The sequence below is a fragment of the Saccopteryx leptura genome, chromosome 3 (assembly GCF_036850995.1).
Source record: "Saccopteryx leptura isolate mSacLep1 chromosome 3, mSacLep1_pri_phased_curated, whole genome shotgun sequence".
NCBI lineage: Eukaryota > Metazoa > Chordata > Mammalia > Chiroptera > Emballonuridae > Saccopteryx > Saccopteryx leptura.
This window is the reverse complement of record NC_089505.1, coordinates 289,397,347-289,419,629: the sequence shown is the minus strand read 5'-3', so window position 1 is coordinate 289,419,629 and position 22,283 is coordinate 289,397,347. Positions and strand designations below refer to the sequence as shown.

Genomic DNA, 22,283 nt, shown 5'->3' with positions numbered 1-22,283 from the left:
TTCAGATATATTATAGCATTGAGAATGAATGGCTATTATATTGAACAAGGTCAACAAGGTATGAACTATTCATAAAAGATACACTTAAACTTAAAGCTTTACTAAATGATCATTGACATTATGTTCTCCCGAAAACATCCCTTAGAAATATTAGACTATCAAAAACAATGAAGCAGTAATATGAAAATTAAAACTCTGTTTTATATAGCTGGAAGTTAAATTAATAGCTGAAACAGTGATAACAACTGAAGTTTCCAAAATTGTTTTAGTCTTCAAAAACAGTAATACCTATTTCCCTAAAGGGAAAGTTCTTATTTTCATGGTAGTCTTTCTTTAGAGGAATTTCATTTCCAAAAGTAACTGTTTTAGTTCTAAGCCCCACCTTCCCACAGCAAGCATAGTCTACTCCAAACTGTGCAGACTGTGGTTCCTGATAATAGTCAAACAAGTCTCCTCATCAAAGATGGAAAGGCCACACCTGAATACTTACCCTTGCTTCTGAATACCCTATTTAAGTCCTAAAAGTGTAGCCATTTTTAATACGTGACAGACCTAAAACCTCCAACTCAGCCACAAACCACCCCAGAGCAGAAAGAGAACATCTCTCCCAAAGTTAGTTAACTCTGCCACAGGAGTTTTTCTCCTCAGTATACTTTTTAAAAGGAGACAGTTCTATACATGATCATCCCCATTCAGTAACTTAACACATACATAAATGATGTTAGAGGGCAGGGAGGTCTAACATTATTTAAACTGCAAAGACAACATATATCTAATTTCTGATTTAAAGTAGTTCTGAATAAGAGGTAAAATTAATCTTTTCAAGCCATGCTCCTGAAAAGAACTAGTTAATTCCTTGATAGTTAAAAAGGCGTATGTCACAATTTTTTTTAAAACATTTAAAAGCACACCAATATCTAACAAACTTTTCTCTATTAGAAGATAAAAATAATACTTCTGCAATAGCTTCATGCTGCAATATTTACATGTTATTTGAGGGAAAAGGTAGCTATGAACCTACCAAAAAAGGTACAGAAAAAGTTGATTTTAATAATTTTTCTGGAGTCATTCCACCTTACCGTGACTTGTAATTCCATAAAGCTCTTCTCTGAACATTGTTTCCTGTCTGAAAATTAGGAACTAAAACTACAAGCTTCTAAGTTCTTCCACTTTACATGACAATCAATAAATTAGTTTTAATATTGGGCTGAATTTCAAAGCCCTGTTCTTTATTCTTATTTGGCTGAAAGGTATACCTATATCAAGAGAGTTTCTATCAATTTTCAACTAGAAGTATCAGTTTTGCTGTCAGAGCTCTTTATTTTTGTACATAAAAGGAAGTGGGTTTTGATACTATCTCAGTGTTCTTCCTGTCTTACAATGCATTTGAAATAAAGTGATGTCAGATTGAGAGTAAAAGCCCTAAATAAGAAAAAGGAATAGGCACAATTAATTTGCTTTACCTTTAATTAATAACTGCAACTGATTTAGAACTGCTTTGCTGCATGCTGTTACTATCTCTGCTAATTACAAGTTTTCCACTTTAATTTGCACTGGGCTACAAAAACATTTATAAATATATACTATATATCTAAAAATGTACATAATCTATGCTATATGTATAACCCATAATGAATGAATAAATCATTCTTCATTACTGGTAGTCAGCATTTATCCCTATCTTAAAGAGTATCAGAGCTACCAGAGTAAGCAAGAATTCCATAACATCACATGCACCTCTCACCTCCACCTTCCAAAGACCACATATAGCCCATTCTACTCTGTTTAACAGACTACCTATAACCAGAAAAAATCTTGATAGAACATCTCATTGTAATGTAAACTGAGGATAAGTATTCAGCATTGCGACAATATCTAGAAAAGGAATCAAAGGCAGTTCAAAACAATTTATCAAGACCACAACAATTTTGATTTTGCTATTACCTTGCTGTGAGTATTTTCTATTATTATGCTGAGTATTGGACAAGGTTATGCTACTTAATCCACTTCATAAACTACTGACAATGGGGTTTTGTTATTTCTTAGATTTTCCTCTATCATAATACATTTATCTTCAATTAGAAATAGCCTTTAACAACCATCTAGCAGCCACTATTCAAAACAGCCACTGCAGCCCTGCCTGGTTGGCTCAGCGGTAGAGCGTCGGCCTGGCGTGCGGGGGACCCGGGTTTGATTTCCGGCCAGGGCACATAGGAGAAGTGCCCATTTGCTTCTCAACCCCCCCCCCCTCCTTCTTCTTCTCTGTCTCTCTCTTCCCCTCCCGCAGCCAAGGCTCCATTGGAGCAAGGATGACCCGGGCGCTGGGGATGGCTCCTTGGCCTCTGCCCCAAGCGCTAGAGAGGCTCTGGTCGCGGCAGAGCAACACCCCGGAGGGGCAGAGCATCGCCCCTGGTGGGCGTGCGGGGTGGATCCCGGTCGGGCGCATGTGGGAGTCTGTCTGACTGTCTCTCCCCGTTTCCAGCTCCAGAAAAATACAAAAAAAAACCAAAAACCAAAACAGCCACTGCAGCACATGTGGCTACTGAAAAGCCAAGACCTCAAAACCATGATTTCGTTTCCAGTTTACCAGTCTGGCCTTCTTCAATATTGATTTCCCTGTTTCTAGCCACATCCAGACATTATGAATCTTATGTTTGTTTCTCCAGCCTGATGACTTGGAACTGGTTCCTAATTTTTGATCAACAATTTCCAAACTTGAAAATTTGAAACTAAGGAAGCACAGAGGAGAGACAGAGCTTTAAATATGTTAAGCTCTACACAAAAGACCTTAATGCATAGGAATACAGGCCAGATGGACCAAAATTCCTTTCACTATTGACAGGGATTACTTTAAAAATATGTATCAGAAAATTGGCCACAGGTTCTGGCTTTGTCTTACCTTTATTCTATTTGTTCCCAATATTGAGGTATGGGTTCCTCTCTAAGTGGCTGTGATCTTAAAGCTAAAATTCTCACAATCACAAAATTTCCCCAGATGGCACGTATAGTAGCTATTCCAGGGAACCCAGATGGTGCCACCAATTACTTCAATTCTCTCCAGAAGTAGCACATACATTATTAGCACAGGAATAATAATGAATAAAACTATTTTTCTGATATAGTTGTACATCAATAGGTCTAAAGGCATGTAAAATTAATGAATCAAGTATTATGAAAAACGTTTAGTCTCGTTTCTAGATCCAAAGACAGCTCATCTAAGAGGCTATCCAAGCTAGGGAAACTCTTGGATGTCTATTTTGCTCTAGAAAATCATTAGAGTAAAGAACCCTTTTATCAGTCCTTATAACGGAAACATCCCAAGTTGGCTTAAAATCCACCTTGCCATGTACAGCTAAATTTATTAATACTTTGGTATAAACAATTTGCCCTCTTCAAAACTCTGACAGGAAGCTACAGGTAATTAGCAAGGATAGGTAGTAAAATGTATCCGTAAGTGGAAAATCCATCCCAGGGAAGTAGAGCAATGAAGACACTATTCCTTAAAAAGTTTCTTGGGTAAGTTATGATGTAGGCACCAACCAAGGGACGAGAGCAAAGACCAGCAAATTAAATTTAATCTTTGCTAGCATAAATGAAAAGCATTCTTTTCCTAGTAAGGAGAGAGTTGTTAGAGTAGTAACTGCTCAAATTTTAGAAGAGAGGATTACAGGGGCAAGTAAAATCAGAGCATCCTTAAAAAAAGGCTATAGGCCCTGGCCAGTTGGCTCAGCAGTAGAGCGTCGGCCTGGCGTGCGGGGGACCCGGGTTTGATTCCCGGCCAGGGCACATAGGAGAAGCGCCCATTTGCTTCTCCACCCCCCCCCCTTCCTCTCTGTCTCTCTCTTCCCCTCCCGCAGCCAAGGCTCCATTGGAGCAAAGATGGCCCGGGCGCTGGGGATGGCTCCTTGGCCTCTGCCCCAGGCGCTAGAGTGGCTCTGGTCACGGCAGAGCGACGCCCCGGAGGGGCAGAGCATCGCCCCCTGGTGGGCAGAGCGTCGCCCCTGGTGGGCGTGCCGGGTGGATCCTGGTCGGGCGCATGCGGGAGTCTGTCTGACTCTCTCTCCCCGTTTCCAGCTTCAGAAAAAAAACAAAAAAAAACAAAAAAAAAACAAAAAAAACAAAACAAAACAAAAGGCTATAGATGGCCAAGAGCAGACAATAAACCTAAAACCTAGAGCTGTGTTGTCCAATGTAGTTGCCACTAGTGACAAGAGGCTACTGAAATTTAAGTTAAAATAAAATAAAAAATTCAGTTCCTCAGTCACACTTGCCATATTTCAAGTGCTCAACAGACACATGTAGCTACTGGCTACTCTGTTGGGTTGGAGAGCATAAATACAGAATACTTCCATGACTGTAGGAAATTCTATTGGACAGTATGGAAGACGACTGACTGAGGGTCTGGAAAAAGAGGACCTACTAACAAGGGCATTTGTCTTACAGCATTCAGTACTTTAGTAGAGGGATCAGGTGGGTTTACCTTTCCTTTTCCACCTGTTCTTTTTTCCCTCCTTGTTGCTGCCACCATCACTGCTGCTGCTGCTGTTCTCAGAACTCTGAGAATCTGACTGACCATCACTGCTTTCTTCTGAACCTTCTGATAGCTCTTTCACCCCATCCGGCACATCTTTCTGAAAATGTAGGCATCCAATTAGGATTAATCATTATCATTTCAGCAAGTAGGAATTAAGTCTCTGATATGTATTGTTGCAACTTAACTGTGCTTATCAATTTTTAGTATCATAGAATCCAACAGCAGAACCAGTAATATTTTCTGAATCCCTGTCATCCCTCTTCTTTGGGTCAAATTAGGTAATGTGTCCATCTATATCCAAAGGTAAAACTTACATGACAATCATTTGTAGGCACAACACAGAGACTTAAATTAGACAAAAACTAGATATAATAAGTCAGGCAAATGATTATATGTTCAGGATTTAAAAAACGATATAATAAAAATTTTATAAAATGCGTATATCCATCACCCACATAATATACCATATAATATGTATGTATGTGTGTGTGTGTGTGTGTGTATTTTAGTACCACTATGTATTGTGAGTGTAATTAAGAGTTTGTGTAGCAAAAGACAGTCCCTTATTGAATCTAACCAGTCCCTGAATATTGGTTAGTAGCTAGCAGGAATCAAATACAAGAGACATCCTTTTATTTTAAAATCACATGAGTATTTGGTTTCTGCACTGGATTGTGAAAATATTAGTCAGAAAGGATACCTGTGTCAGCATAGTATGTAAGAGCTATAATAGGATGTCATAGGATAGTTGTAAGACCAAATACTAAGAAATTAAGACTTTCTGGGTTTGAATTCTGGATTTACCTTTTCCTGTGTCGCCTTCATCAAAGTTTTAACCTCTTATGATGAAAAATAGTGCCTGGCATATAATAAGAGCTCAATAAATATTAGCTACTATGTAGTATATAAAAATATACACATATAATGAATGTTACTTCTAAGTGATAAAATTATGGATGGTTCTTTTTCCTTCCAGTATGTATTTTATTTCCCCCCATAATTTATTTTTCAAATCAGATAAAAATAACCCTGACATGTGACCCTCCTACCTACAACTGGTTCTCATAACAGACAAGATAGTAAACTCTGATCTAGTAAGGAACTGCTTTTTTCCATTTACATTTATATCCCAGTGCCAATTCTTTTTTTTTTTAATTTTTTTTAATTTATTCATTTTAGAGAGGAGAGAAAGAGGGAGACAGAGAGAGAGAGAGAGAGAGAGAGAGAGAGAGGAGAGAGAGACAGGGAGGAGGAGCTGAAAGCCTCAACTCCCATATGTGCCTTGACCAGGCAAGCCCAGGGTTTCGAACCGACGACCTCAGCATTTCCAGGTCGACGCTTTATCCACTGCGCCACCACAAGTCGGGCATCCTAGTGCCAATTCTTATGTTATAATACTTCATTAAAATACATGCCCCATATTTTTCTATTCTTTCCTTCAAAATGCAGGATAACTTTTTATCGAGTTAGCTGCTAGCCATACCTCTTAACCTGCAGGTTCAACAAGTATTTTAAATACAAATATAACTAACTTCTTTTCTTTTCTTTTATTTTATTTTTTGTATTTTTTTCTAAAGGTGGAAATGGGGAGGCAGTCAGACAGACTCCCGCATGCGCCCGACCAGGATCCACCTGGCACGCCCACCAGGGGGTGATGTTCTGCCCATCTGGGGCGTCGCTCTGCTGCAACCAGAGCCATTCTAGTGCCCAAGGCAGAGGCCACAGAGCCATCCTCAGAGTCCGGGCAAACTTTGCTCCAATGGAGCCTCAGCCGGCCGCAGGAGGGGAAGAGAGAGACAGAGAGGAAGGAGAGGGGGAGGGGTGGAGAAGCAGATGGGCACCTCTCCTGTGTGCCCTGGCCGGGAATCGAACCTGGGACTCCCGCACACCAGGCCGACGCTCCACCACTGAGCCAACTGCCAGGGCCCTAACTTCTTTTCTTAAACATATAATCCCACTAGGATCATGTCCCAAATCTTGGAATCATTTCATCCATTCTTTTCCTCACTCCATATATTATAAACTTTATTTCTCTAATGTCCTGTGCTTCCATCTCTTTTACTATTTTTGTATTTCAGGGTAATTATCACTTTCAAACAACCATAATGATCTTTTTGACAAGTTCTCCTGCTTTATCCTTAAACATATCCTAATCATCTTCCTAAATATGTAAGGCAGGTAAATGATTATATGTTCAGGATAAAAGAAACAACAAAAACTGTATAATAAAAATAGATTTGATCATGCTATTTTCCTGAAAAACCTCAGCCATCTCCTCAACACACATGCTCTCTCTCTCTCCCTCCCTTTCTCTCTAACTGCTCAGTCAGGTTTTCAAAAGCATCCAAAGTTTGATCTTTAGCTAACATTTACCCCCCCCCCTCAGACCTGACTCCCTATATTACACTAGCCCACACACAGAGCATCTAATCTCTCCAATTTACTTTCAAAGCCATTCTGAATCTTATCTGTGCCTTTGTTTAAGGTATTTCCTTGTTCAAGAAGACCAACTTCTCCTTACTTATCTGCCCAAGTTCAACACAAATCTTACAAGTTTAAAAAAAATACCAGGAAATGCTGAGGTCGCAGGTTCGAAACCTTGGGCTTGCCTGGTCAAGGCACATATGGGAGTTGATGCTTCCTGCTCCTCCCCCTCCCTTCTCTCTTTTCTCTCTCTCTCTCTCCTTTCTAAAAAAATGAATAAGTAAGAAAAAAACAAACTTTCTAGATCCCTTTATTTAAAATTAATCTTTCTCGGTCCTGGCCAGTTGGCTCAGTGGTAGATCACTGGCCCGGCATGCGGAAGTCCTGGGTTCGATTCCCAGCCAAAGCACACAGAAAAGCACCCATCTGCTTCTCCACCTTTTCTCCTCTCTTTCCTCTCTCTCTCTTCCCCTCCCACAGCCAAGGCTCCATTGGAGCAATGTTGGCCCAGGCGCTCAGGAAGGCTCCATGGTCTCTGCCTCAGGCGCTAGAATGGCTCCAGCAGCAACTTAACAATGCCCCAGATGGGCAGAGCATCGCCCCCTGGTAGGCACCGGGTGGATCCCGGTCAGGCACATGTGGGAGTCTGTCTGACTGCCTTCCCACTTCTAACTTCAGAAAAATACACACACAAAAAAATCTCTATACCATCACAGTACTTGACAGTATATTACTTTATATCACAGTAAGTTTGGTCAAGGTGCAATTACATATTTCACTAACTATATGAGCTTCAAAAGCTCAGGGGTCAGAGTCTATCCTTCTTTATAGCCTCTACAGTGTCCATTACGGAGTATGCATTTAATAAATGTTATTGGTTATTAACAATACAGAAAGTCTAAAATGGCTAGAACCTAAAAGAAACGTAGAAAACTCCATGTGGGACTACAGCCCTGTAGTCTAAGAAAGTTCAACACAATGCATAAAAAGGAGGTATTATAGGTAAAAATTATATATTTTTAATGTTAAGGGGTTGCATACAACCACTGAGCACAGTGATACCTATAGCTCAAAGCTAAAAAAAGGGGACAGACTCACACATAAATATGGACAAAATCATCACATGCTAAGCATTAATTCTCCTGCTGGTAAATTTCCTTTTGGCAACAACCCATCTTCCCAGTTCATCTGGCTTGAGCAGGCTTAACTTCAACCTCACATTAAGGGTAATCATGAACCTAAGAGTAGCCAATAAGAAGATCAATACACTAGGCAACATCAATCACTCAGGTATACACATAGGCCAAGCCAAACTAAGCCAAATCAAAACTAACGGTTCCTACTTTAGTTTCTGAGACTATTTCCTCTCCAGACTTTCAGTTTACAGAGTGGGCACTGGGAGTGAAATCATATACAGTGAGGAGACAGCCTGCCTCAGAATGAACCCAAAAAAAGTGAAGAGACCTGATAACATCCCTGTTATCAACTGTTACCAATCCCTGATAACATCATTTCATGTCCTGGATCAAGGATGAGTTTCACTAGAATTTTCATTTATATGAACTAATAAATTCTGTTTTACTCAAGTTCATTTGAGTTGGTTTTCCTTGTAACTGAAAGGACACTAATAGGTCAAGGTCCTTTCTCAGTGTAGAAATTAAAAGTTAGCAAGCCTGCTACAGTAAAAAGAACATCAGCTTAGAAATTTAGTCAGATCTGGGTTCTGATTCTGATACTACTTGGCCAACACTAGACAAGAAAACCCAATCTTCTAAACTTTAGCTTTCTCCTATAAAAAGGCAACAATAACCACAACTCTGAATCATATCAGCTGTATGCTCCACCGTAACCCTCATTTTTATTCAAATATTGTGAGGCCCTTGAAAAAGTTACTAAGAGTCATTTTCATTCCATCCTTTCAAGATATTATCATAAACAAAAATAAATTTACTTCTCTAATCTATTTACAGATGGTTACAGATTAGTAAAAGAAGATATTGAATAAAGAGTTGAAATATTACCTCTATCCAAAAATAAGTCCTTCAAGAACCAAATTGTCCTCTATGATGCAAATATTATATATGCAGTCACTTCATGATTCACTTTTTTAATGATTCCCCAACAAAAATATTTACCTTCAAGGTATATACGCCCATCCTTCCTGGAACCTTATAGAAGATGCCCTCCTCGCCTCGGGAGTTCGTGTGCAGCATTGCGTTCAGGCACGCAAGAGGGGAAGTCCCACTGCAAAAAACAAACAAACAAAAACCCACAATGATTAGTTTGTCTCAGAATATCCAATGCAACACCAATTTAGGATAAAAATTAACTGATCGACACTTGTTTGACATAAACACATTTTACAAACTATAAAAAGTCTGTCAATCTACAGAGAGGCTGCCATGAAGAAATGGATGTCAAATTCATTCTCATATATCTAAAGTAAAAATAATTATTTAATTTTCTTAATCCTCATTCAGTATTTAACATTTACACCAAGAAAAATTTATCTCACAGAAGTATCACAAATACAACGTGTAAAAATTCTTGTCAGGCCCTGGCTGGTTGGCTCAGTGGTAGAGTGTCGGCCTGGCGTGCAGAAGTCCCGGGTTCGATTCCCGGCCAGGGCACACAGGAGAAGCACCTGTCTGCTTCTCCACCCCTCCCCCTCTCCTTCTTCTCTGTCTCTCTCTTCCCCTCCCGCAGCCAAGGCTCCATTGGAGCAGAGATGGCCCGGGTGCTGGGGATGGCTCCTCGGCCTCTGCCCCAGACGCTAGAGTGGCTCTGGTTGCAACAGAGTGACGCCCCGGAGGAGCAGAGCATTGCCCCCTGGTGGGCAGAGCGTCGCCCCCTGGTGGGCGTGCCGGGTGGATCCCGGTCGGGCACATGCGGGAGTCTGTCTATCTCTCCCCGTTTCCGGCTTCAAAAAAATACAGAAAAGAAAAAAAAAAAAACCTTGTCAATTAAGTTTGTCAATTATACTTCAATGAAGCTGAATTTTAAAAAAACAGACTATCTCATTCAGGCCCTGGCCGGTTGGCTCAGTGGTAGAGCATTGGCCTGGCGTGCAGGAGTCCCAGGTTCAAATCACGGCCAGGGCACACAGGAGAAGCGCCCATCTACTTCTCCATCCCTCCCCCTCTCCTTCCTCTCTGTCTCTCTCTAACCTCTCCCGCAGCCGAGGCTCCATTGGAGCAAAGATGGCCCGGGTGCTGAGGATGGCTCCATAGCCTCTACCTCAAGCGCTAGAATGGCTCTGGATGCAACAGAGTGACGCCCCAGAGGGGCAGAGCATCGCCCCCTGGTGGGCATGCCGGGTGGATCCCGGTCGGGCGCATGCGGGAGTCTGTCTGACTGCCTCCCCGTTTCCAGCTTCAGAAAAATGAAAAAAAAAAAAAAAAAAAGAAAAAAGAGACTATCTCATTCAGCACAAGCTTTAAATGTTCTGAAGTAAAAAAGTAAATCAGAGGGGAAAAAGAACACACAGATTCCAATAAAAAACATTAATCTCCTTGCCTAATGCCCTACTAGACTAAATATGAATTGTGAAATAAACACATTTCAAGTCTCTTGATTTCTTTTTTTGGCAATATAATTGACAAATAGTTTCAAGTATACAACAGGAGTCCATATTTTTATTACTCTACTTGAATTTGGACCTATTATGAGATCACTTAAATGTAGGCTTTGGTATAGCTATTTATCTTCTATATCAGTGGTCTCCAACCTTTTCTGGGCCACGGAATGGTTTAATGTCAGAAAATATTTTCATGGACCAGCCTTTAGGGTGGGACAGATAAATGTATCACAAGACCAAGACAAGCGTCAAAAGTGAGTCTTAGACAGATGTAACAGAGGGAATCTGGTCATTTTTAAAAAATAAAACATCATTCAGACTTAAATATAAATAAAACGGAAATAATGTAAGTTATTTATTCTTTCTTTGCGGACCGGTACCAAATGGCCCGCAGACCGGTACCAGTCCGTGGCCCGGGGGGTTGGGGACCACTGTTCTATATAACAACAACATGGTTAAATATTTGCTAATTCTAACACATTTACCATGATTTCTAGAGTTTTTCATATATAAAAAAGAATCTGTAAAAAGTAAATTATTTTCCTTTCTAATTGTAATCAGATTTCATTTTCCTTTTTTTGTACTTAATAAATAAGCTTCCTAGAAGAGACTGCTAGATATCTTGGGTGTCCCTAAAGATAAGAGTTCTCTGTGGGTCAGAGCAAGGCCAAAGGTCTATTGTCTTCTGATACTGTGCAAGTGTTGAAGACAAAGAAAGTAACGTAAGACCTTTTGCTGAAGATTCAAGTTTTGAGTGTCTCCATGATGATTTTAATAGTTATGTTTTTCTAATTTGATTATTTCCATGTTAAAAATACATATAACATATTTGACTAGGCGGTGGTGCAGTGGATAGAGAATCAGCCTGGAACACAGAGGACCCAGGTTCAAAACCCTGAAGTCACTGGCTTGAGTGTCGGGTCTCTCGTTTGAGCATGGGGTCATAAACATGACCCCAGTTCTTGGCTTGAACAAGGGATCACTCGCTTGGCTACAGCCCCCCAGTCAAGGTTCAAATGAGAAAGCAATCAATGAACAACTGAGGTGCCACAATGAAGAATTGATGCTTCTCATCTCCTTTCCTGTCTATCCCTATCTGTCCCTCTGTCTCTCATGCTAAAACACAAAACAAAAAACACATAATTCTAGTCAGAATCCCAAAATTTATATCAAATAAATGCAAAGAGAGGTAAAAGTAGATTTACAGTTATGAGTACACAAAACAGACTTTTTCTTTTATTATATTAGTTGTTGTATTATTTTTCATATAAACAACTGTAAACCTACTTTTGGCCACCCCTGTATATAAAAATCACCAAGAAACATCTCAAGGAAACATGATGGGAGAACTGCTTAAGAAGATATTAAAATATAGTGTAAACCAGTATTATTGAAGCAATACATATCTGGAATAGGATAAGTAGGGAAATGAGCACTCTTTCTAGACTGCTAGTGGAACAAAATAAAAAATGCAGAAACATCATAGTAAATATAAAAGGTACTATTCTGTGTAGTAAGAAGATGATGCCGCCTGACCAGGCAGTGGCGCAGTGGATAGAGTGTCGGACTGGGATGCAGAGGACCCAGGTTCGAGACCCCAAGGTCGCCAGCTTGAGCGCGGGCTCATCTGGTTTGAGCAAAAGCCCACCAGCTTGAACCCAAGGTTGCTGGCCCCAGCAAGGGGCTACTCGGTCTGCTGAAGGCCCGCGGTCAAGGCACATATGAGAAAGCAATCAATGAACAACTAAGGTGTTGCAACGCGCAATGAAAAACTAATGATTGATGCTTCACATCTCTCTCCATTCCTGCCTGTCTGTCCCTGTCTATCCCTCTCTCTGACTCACACTCTGTCTCTGTAAAAAAAAAAAAAAAAAGAAGATGATGCCATCATGATATAGTCACCTGTGGTTTGACTACCTGGCATCTGTTCCCTCTTCTTCTGGAAAAAATACCTAAATTTCTTGTGAAACATTATCCCTTTCCCACTATTATGCAAGTGGTTGAGATGGATTTAATCCCATGCTCATCAGAGGTATAAATCCAAACTGTTAAACCTGCACATCCTGGTTGGAAGAGTCAATAAGTATTTCTGTGTGCAACCCACATCCCACCCCCACAGTGACAGATTCAGAAACAGTTATATGACTAACACAGGCCAACAATCCAAACCGCTATTTACTTGGGCATTTAGAAAAAGAAACTTTCTCTCCCGGGAAGCTTCAGCAAGAGAGACTCTGTCCTCTCCTGAGTAGTATGAACAAAAAATGCCTAAAACTTTCATAGTCACTATGTAACCATAAGGGAAGTATCTGGAATTGTGGTAGAAAAACACAAAGGACAGACAGAGGAACACCTAAATAAGGATTACAGGGGAAAAAATTCAATACCCAAGAAGGAAGAACTAAGAAAAGAAGAAAAACAGTCTTAAGCCACTCTTATCCTTTGGAATTTTGTTGAGGTTTTAAGTCACAAGAACTAAAGAGTCCAAAATACAAATAATTTATTTAATAAGTAGTGCTGGGCCTGACCAGGCAGTGGCACAGTGGATAGAGCGTCGGACTGGGATGCGGAGGACCCAGGTTCGAGACCCCGAGATCGCCAGCTTGAGTGCGGGCTCATTGGTTTGAGCAAAGCTTGCCAGCTTGGACCCAAGGTCGCTGGCTTGAGCAAGGGGTTACTCGGTCTGCTAAAGGCCCACGGTCAAGGCATATATGAGAAAGCAATCAATGAACAACTGAGGTGTTGCGACGAAAAACTGATGATTGATGCTTCTCATCTCTCTCCCTTCCTGTCTGTCTGTCCCTATCTGTCCCTGTCTCTGTCTCTGTTTAAAAAAAAAAGTAGGCCCTGGCCGGTTGGCTCAGCGGTAGAGTGTTGGCCTGGCGTGCGGGGGACCCGGGTTCGATTCCCGGCCAGGGCACATAGGAGAAGTGCCCATTTGCTTCTCCACCACCCCCCTCCTTCCTCTCTGTCTCTCTCTTCCCCTCCGGCAGCCAAGGCTCCATTGGAGCAAAGATGGCCCGGGTGCTGGGGATGGCTCCTTGGCCTCTGCCCCAGGCGCTAGAGTGGCTCTGGTCGCGACAGAGCGATGCCCCGGAGGGGCAGAGCATCGCCCCCTGGTGGGCGTGCCGGGTGGATCCCGGTCGGGCGCATGCGGGTGTCTGTCTGACTGTCTCTCCCCATTTCCAGCTTCAGAAAAATACAAAAAAAAAAAAAAAGTAGTGTTGGCCTATCATGTTGTACCATCTGGGGAAAAAAATTCTCACAAAAACATATTCCCAATGGATTAAAAGACAAAATGTAAAATGGTAGATTCTACAGGATATGGAAACCTTCCAACAGAAGAGAGGAGAACTAAAAATCACAAAAGAGAAAGCATATTGACTAAATAAAAGAAAAAATTTATATACCAGAAAAATATGATCAATGAAACCATAGGAAGTACAGCAAGCTGAAATACGTAACTGCAAAACAAGTGACAAAAAATTAGTCCTAGGAGAGTGTCTTTTAGAAAAACATAATCAAGTAGAAAAAAATGGATAAAGAATAGGAATAAATGACCATAAAACATGCAATGTACATAGCCAATAAATCACATTAAAAGAACACCTAACTTAACAGTGGTCAAATAAAAACAAATCGAGATACCTTTGGTTAGACTAGGATAAATCAAATGAATTCAAATCTTAGCAGAAGTATACTACATTTATATAAGATGTTACCACTAGATGAATCTGGATGAGGCATATATGAGACTATTTTCAAACTTTCCTGTGAGCCTATTATTACTTTAAAATAATAAATAAAAAATTAATCACCTGACCAGTGGTGGTACAGTGGATAGAGTGTCAACTTGGGATGCTGAGGTCCCAGGTTCAAAACCCTGAGGTCGCCGGCTTGAGCGCTAGCTCACCAGCTTGTGCACAGGGCCACCATCTCAGGTGTGGAATCATAGACATGAACCCATGGTCACTAGCTTGAGGCTCAAGTTTGCTGGCTTGAGCAAGGGGTCACTAGCATGGCTGAAGAAGACATGAGAGAAACAATCAATGAATAACTAAAGTGCTGCAATTACAAGTTGATGCTTCTCATCTCTCTCCCTCTCCTCTCTGTCTTGCTTTAAGAAAGAAAAAAAATCTATAAAATCTGTTGCTGGTCTCTCTCCAGTCTGTAAAATAAATAAAACCCTAAAAAAACCCCCAAAACTTGGTGATAAAAGGTACGGGCAATTGGGCAATCTTATACAGACCACTGGTAGAACATGTATATAAAGATTAATTTACAGCATTGTTGTGTCCAAGGACAGAAAATTAAAGTCCATTAATAAGGGAATGGTTGCCCATATTTTAGCAAAGTAACAGGATATGAATAAATAACGGCTACATTAACAGTAAAAAAAGTGTTAAATTCCAGAGAGCATTCTGTTTAGCCCTCACAAAGATCCTTGAGACAGGCAAAATATGTAATTATGCCATAAAAACAAAAAAACTAACGTATAGAGGTGTTAGTAGGATGTTCAAGATCACATAAATAATAAATGGTAAAGCTAGCATTCCCATAGGAAGGAAGAAAACCAAAACAGAACCAGAAAAGACTACTTTAAAAAATATAATAATGGGCCCTGGCCGGTTGGCTCAATGGTAGAGCGTCGGCCTGGCGTGCAGAAGTCCCGGGTTTGATTCCCGGCCAGGGCACACAGGAGAAGCGCCCATCTGCTTCTCCACCCTTCCTCCTCTCCTTCCTCTCTGTCTCTCTCTTCCCCTCCCGCAGCCGAGGCTCCATTGGAGCAAAGATGGCCCGGGCGCTGGGGATGGCTCCTTGGCCTCTGCACCAGAAGCTAGAGTGGCTCTGGTCGCAACAGAGCGACGCCCCGGAGGGGCAGAGCATCGCCCCCTGGTGGGCGTGCCGGGTGGATCCCGGTCGGGCGCATGTGGGAGTCTGTCTGTCTCTCCCCGTTTCCAGCTTCAGAAAAAATAAATAATAATAATAATAATAATAATAATGCCTGACCAGGCAGTGGTGCAGTGGAAAGAGTGTCAGACTGGGATGCGGAAGACCCAGGTTCGAGACCCCAAGGTCACGGGCTCATCTGGCTTGAGCAAAAAGCTCACCAGCTTGAGCCCAAGGTCGCTGGCTCAAGGAAGGGGTTACTCAGTCTGCTGAAGGCCCGCGGTCAAGGCACATATGAGAAAGCAATCAAGGAACAACTAAGGTGTCGCAACGAAAAACTGATGATTGATGCTTCTCATCTCTCTGTTCCTGTCTGTCTATCCCTCTCTCTGACTCTCTCTCTGTCTCTGTAAAAAAATATATATATATATGATAATAAAGAGTGTGTATACATATATACGTGTGTGTGTGTGTGTGTGTGTGTGTGTGTGTGTATACACAGTGTGTCCATAAAGTCATGGTGCACTTTTGACCGGTCACAGGAAAGCAACAAAAGACGATAGAAATGTGAAATCTGCACCAAATAAAAGGAAAACTCTCCCAGTTTCATATCTATTCAGTGCAGTTTGATGTGGGCTCACGCACAGATTTTTTAGGGCTCCTTAGGTAGCTATCCCGTATAGTCTCTACAGACTCGTCACTGACTGATGGCCTACCAGAATGGGGTTTCTCCACCAAACTGCCAGTTTCCTTCAACTGCTTATTCCACCGAGTAATGTTATTCCTATGTGGTGGCGCTTCGTTATAAATGCGCCGATATTCACGTTGCACTTTGGTCACGGATTCAAATTTAGTGAGCCACAGAACACACTGAACTTTCCTCTGTACTGTCCACATCTCGACTGGCATGGCCGTGGGCTGCTCCGCTGTATACACGGTGTTACATCATCATCTGCGCATGCGCACATGCTGCCACATCATCCCAGAAACTGGGAGGGTTTTCCTTTTATTTGGTGCAGATTTCACATTGCTATCTTCTTTTGTTGCTTTCCTATGACCGGTCAAAATTGCACCATGACTTTACGGACACACTGTATATATGGTCCTGGCCAGCTGGCTCAAGGGATAGGGCTTTGACCCAGCACATAGATGGCTGGGTTCAGTTCCGGTCAGGGCTTACAGGAGAAGCGACCCTCTGCTTCTCTCCCTCTTCCTCTTCCCCTTCTCTCTGTCTTCCCCTCTCACAGCCAGTGGCTTGACTGGTTCAAGCACTGGCCCCAGACACTGAGGATAGCTCTGTTTTTTTGAGCATCAGTTTCAGGCGCTAAAAACAGCTTGGTTGACTCAAACATCTGCCTCACAGGGGGGTTGCCAAGTGGATCCCAAACGGGACCCATGTGAGAGTCTGTCTCACTACTTACCTTCCTCTCACTTAAAAAAAAAGTAACATTTGGGGGAGGGGAACATTATAATTGGTAATTCAATAACCAACCATCTTGTAAAATTTGCCCCAACTAATGGATTCAATTTCAATATTAAGTATCTACCCTGTTAATGCCACCAAATTAGGTTCTGTGGATCCAAAGAGAAAAGCTTTCTTAGCTTAGACTCTGAAACGGAAGAGAGACAAGGGAATAACCACAGCACACTCTAAATTATTATTTTTTAAGATTTTATTTATTGATTTAACAGAGGGGGGCAGAACAAAAAGTATCAACTCATAGTTGCTTCACTTTAGTTGTTTGTTGCTTGTTTGTAATATGTTCCTTAACCGGGCAAGCCCAGGGTTTCAAACCAACAACCTCAGCATTCCAGGTCAACCGTCTTTTCACTGTGCTACCACAGGTCAGCCACATTCTGATTTAATCAGTGCCATTAACACAGACTGCTCAAATACTAAAGGCCAAGTGTTTCAGACATAAAAATCTTTTAGATCTTTAGAAAAGTAAATGGTATGCCTTATGTGATAAAATGCCACCAGGGAGTTTAGGGCAGCACCCCATAACCAAACAGCAAAACACAAATATTCACATTAACTGAGATAAACAAAGATTACATGCAGTTTCATGTCAGTTCAAGAGAAGTACTGTCAAAGGAATTTTAGTAACAAATGTACAGAAAAAACGTTCCCCAGCATTTTAAAATTAGAAATTATGGAATAGAGATCACATACATACATACAGCGCTTCGGGTCAGAGAGAAAGAAACAATCAGGTCTAGGGTTCAGTACTTAGAACCAAACCAAACCAAACAAAAAATATCTGACACCAAAACAATAAAAAGCTTAAAGTAAAACCCATAAAATGAAAGTAAATGGCACATATATCTCATGAAAAGATGTGGTAAAAGAAATACAAACACAATCATAATTTTTTCCTTGCAAATCTGGGTATAATTTTCCAATGTAGGAAATAAAGTTTTGAAAAGCCCATAGGACACATAGAACATTGTACTGTTTAAGACAAGTATTTAGATTTTATTTCAGGAAAATATAAGAGGTCAGAGAATCCTGGCAGAGTCTAATTTTATAAATAATGAAGCAATGGCAGAAAGTAAAATAGACAATGCCCATAATGACAGAAATATATCTTAAAGGGAAGTAACTCCAGAATTATATAACTGAATAAAAATAACTGAATAAGTTGAAGAAATAGGCATCATCTACATCGGTGATAAAACCCTTGTACTGAGATCTATGTCAACATAAAGCTAAGTATAGCTGACCCTTGAAAATGTAGAGTTAGGGGCACGAACATTCTGTGCAGTAGAAAATCTGCATGTAACTTAGGACTCCCTCAAACTTAAGCTGTTCCTTGGCAGATGTGGGTAATTGGTTTCAAGACTCCCAGGAAACCAAAATCCCCTAACAAAAATGGTGCAGATCAACGCAGTCAGTCCTGAACATACATGAACTCCAGACTGCAGATCGAAGACAGCAGATATTTATGGGAAAAAAATCCATCTACAAGTAAACCACACAGTTCATATCTGTGTTGTTCAAGAGTCAACTGTAAATATAATAAGTCCTATACCCAGCTGCAACAAGAACACTTCAAACGATTACATAGCTATGATGAGACAATGCAGCTTTTAATTTTCCATGCTCATGAGGTGAGTTGATAAAAGGGGGGAGAACAGTTTTGGTTTTTTTAAGGAAAAAAGTAAGCAATGTTATAATTTTATGCTGAATCTACCTCATGTAAGAAAATATACTCAGATATTTCCAACAAGGCCCAAGAACAGAAGTAACTTCAGTCATATTGTCAATAGCCTTATTTAGTTCCCTCTGCTGTGAAAGTGGTTCCTTAGCAGTAGCTATTAGCTATCTGGGCTTAAAGACCTGAGGTCTATAATTACACTGCTCAGATGAAGCAAATATAGTAACTCATGAAAGGAGCATCACTGTGAGACCCAAAGAGGCACATTCATGTATTCATACCAATCTGAATTCACTTCACATCTGATTATGGCCACAAAGAGATTCAGTAGTTGTGGTAGTAACCTTAACAAATGGCTTCCCAACTCCAGCCTGGTGTTCTAGTGTTCCCTATCTCAAGTGATAGAAATTTCACACTCACTCCCATAACCTTTCTACTCTGAAGCCAGAGTGACCTTTTTAAAACAAATATGACACCTCTGTCCAGCTTAAACCTCAACCGTGGTATCATGTTCTTAGAATAAACTCCAAAATGATCAATATGATCTGACCATGACCATTCTCCAACACCTCTCTGCTCCATCCTTTCTTCATTTTATAACTTATAGTTGTTCTGACTTTGTACTAGTTAATGCTTCTGCTGCAATGATAATAACCCTCACCTTTTCTTCTAGCAAACTCTTCAGATTTCATCCTTAATGTTTCTTGTCTGAGGAAGCCACTCCAATGTTGTATAAAACTAATACTTCTCCTAAAAACATAGCATTTATAACTACATATATTGTAATAAAAATTTTTAATTTAATTTGTGACTTAGTTGTGGGCCAGCCAGATTCAATGGAGTGTAATTTCCTTTAAGGTCTCTGGTAAGTACATTCTCTCTTCACTTCATATAGGTTCTACAAGCGTAATCTTACAAATATGATAAATGAGCTCGATGAAAACAGAACAAAAATAAAGGAAGCAGAGCTGAGATACTGATCAAACTCCTGGTGCACCTGAATCATGTTCTGCCTGTTTATTTTACTTTTATTACATGATTTATATCCTTTAATGTTTAAGGTAATTTATATTGCATTTCCTGTTATTTACATCTAAAAATACCTTAACTGACATACAACACCTAGGTCAGTGGTCGGCAAACTCTTTAGTAAACAGAGCCAAATATCAACAGTACAATGATTAAAATTACTTTTGAGAGCCAATTTTTTTAAACTTAAACTATATAGGTAGGTACATTCCTTATCAAGGTAGTACCTGCATGTGGTATTTTGTGGAAGAACCACACTCAAGGGGCCAAAGAGCCACAAGTGGCTCACGAGCCACAGTTTGCCGACCAAGAACTTAAGTCAAAAAATTTTTTTTTTGGTGACAGGGACAGAGGGACAGACAGGGACAGACAAGACAGAAAGGGAGAGAGGTAAGAAGCATCCATTCTACATTGTGGCACCTTTGTTGTTCATTGACTGCTCTCATATGTGCCTTGACCAGGGGCTACAGCAGAGCAAGTGACCCCTTGTTCAAGCCAGTGACCTTGGGCTCAAGCCAGCGACCATGGGCCATGTCTATGATCCAACGTTCAAGCCAGTGACCCTGCACTCAAGCTGGAGAAGCCTGAACTAAAAGTCAGCGACCTTGGGGTTTTGAACTTGGGTCTTCCATGTCCCGGTCTGACACTCCATCCACTGCACAACCACCTGGTCAGGACAAAGCATTCTAATTGACAGAGAATATCACAGGGAAACAGAAGAAAGGCAAAAGAGACTATTCAAAGGTAACAACTTCCTACCAATGAGAAAATATTACATTTATGAATAGCATAATACAATATGATAATCTAAGAGGTATATTAACACAACCACCATTCAAGTCCAACAAGAGGCTGAAGATGAAACAGAAAGCTTTTATGCAAGTATCCAAGAAATTGATCACACACAAAATCAAGACATGCTGATATATATGACTGGAGTGCAGAAACAGGAAATAAAGCAGAATCAAATGTTGAAAAATTTGAACTAGGGGTCAGAAATGAAGAAGGAGATCGATTAAGCTATTTACCTTCAAGCAATAAAATAAATTACTATAGCAGAAAATAACCAATATAATAAGAATCTATGCCTAGCCAGGCAGTGGCACAGTAAATGGAGCGACAGACTGGGATGCAGAGGACCCAGGTTCAGGACACCAAAGTCGCCAACTTGAGCGCAGGCTCATCTGGTTTGAGCAAAGCTCATCAGCTTGGACCCAAGGTTGCTGGCTCAAGCAAGGGGCTACTCCCTCACAGTCAAGGCACATATGAGAGAGCAGTCGTGAGCAACTAAGGTGTCGCAATGAAAAACTAATGATTGATGCTTCTCATCTCTCTCCATTCCTGTCTGTCTGTCCCTATCTGTCCCTTTCTCTGACTCTCTCTCTGTCTCTGTAAAAAAAAAAAAAAATCTATGGCCTGACCAGGCAGTGGCTCAGTGGACAGAGCATCAGACTGGGACACAAAGGACCCAGGTTTGAAACCTCGAGGTCGCCAGCTTGAGAATGGGCTCATCGGGTTCAAGCAAGGCTCACCAGCTTGAGCCCAAGGTTGCTGGCTTGAGCAAGGGGTCATTCAGTCTGCTGTAGCCCCCCGATCAAGGAACATATGAGAAAGCAATAAATGAACAACTAAGGTGCTGCAATGAAGAATTGATGTTCTCATCTCTCTCCCTTCCTGTCTGTCTGTCCCTATCTGTACTTGTCTCCGTTACAAAAAACAAAACAAAAAATAACTATGAGTTCATAATGATACAAATAAGTGAACAAATTAATAAATGACAGAGAATTCCTTGCAATAGAATTCCAACTAACAAATAGAAAAAAATGATGGAATGAGAAAATGACCATATGTGGAAACCATATTTCAAGCAAGTATTATCAATGAATGCTGTGGTGTACATAATCTAAAATGACCCCCAATTAGCCCCACTTCTTGGTACTCACACTCCTCCCTTGAGTGATAGCGGTACCTGTGACTTCCTTGTAACCAATAAAATACAGCCCAAGAAATGGGATGTCACTTCAGTGACTGAGTTACATAAGACTGCAGTGTCCTTCAGAGGTGACTCCCCCTTGTCCTGGCTTCGAGGAAGCATGAGCTGGGCTTACCCGGTCAAGGCATGTATGACAAGCAACCAATGAACAACTCGCAGGCATCCCCAAACTACGGCCCGCATGTGGCCCCCTGAAACCATTTATACAGCTCCCGCCGCACTTCCGGAAAGGGGCACCTCTTTCACTGGTGGTCAGTGAGAGGAGCACTGTATGTGGCGACCCCCCAACGGTCTGAGGGACAGTGAACTGGCCCCCTGTGTAAAAAGTTTGGGGACCCCTGAAGTGAAGCAACTATCAACTGATACTTCTCGCTCCTCCCTACCTCTTCTCTCTGTAAAATCAAATAAAATCTTAAAAAGAGGCCTGACCAGGCGGTGGCGCAGTGGATAGAGTGTCAGACTAGATGCAGAGAACCCAGGTTCGAGACCCTGAGATCGCCAGCTTGAGCGCGGGCTCATCTGACTTGAGCAAAAAAAAAAAGCTCACCAGCTTGGACCCAAGGTCGCTGGCTCCAGCAAGGGGTTACTCGGTCTGCTCAAGGCCCACGGTCAAGGCACATATGAGAAAGCAATCAATGAACAACTAAGGTGTCACAACAAAAAACTGATGATTGATGC

The 22,283-nt window shown here is 41.2% G+C and overlaps 1 protein-coding gene across 2 annotated transcripts in view; it reads right to left on the bottom strand.

The window, feature by feature from the left end:
• The window catches only part of ASXL2 (ASXL transcriptional regulator 2), a 115,982-nt gene that overhangs the window by 48,809 nt on the left and 44,890 nt on the right, over window positions 1–22,283 (bottom strand). For both annotated transcript variants that reach the window (XM_066378710.1, XM_066378711.1), the window contains 2 exons: window positions 9,094–9,202; window positions 4,481–4,631 (listed from right to left, as the gene is read on the bottom strand). In XM_066378710.1, coding sequence (XP_066234807.1) covers window positions 4,481–4,631; window positions 9,094–9,202 — 260 coding nt within the window. The remainder of the gene's footprint in view (window positions 1–4,480; window positions 4,632–9,093; window positions 9,203–22,283) is intronic.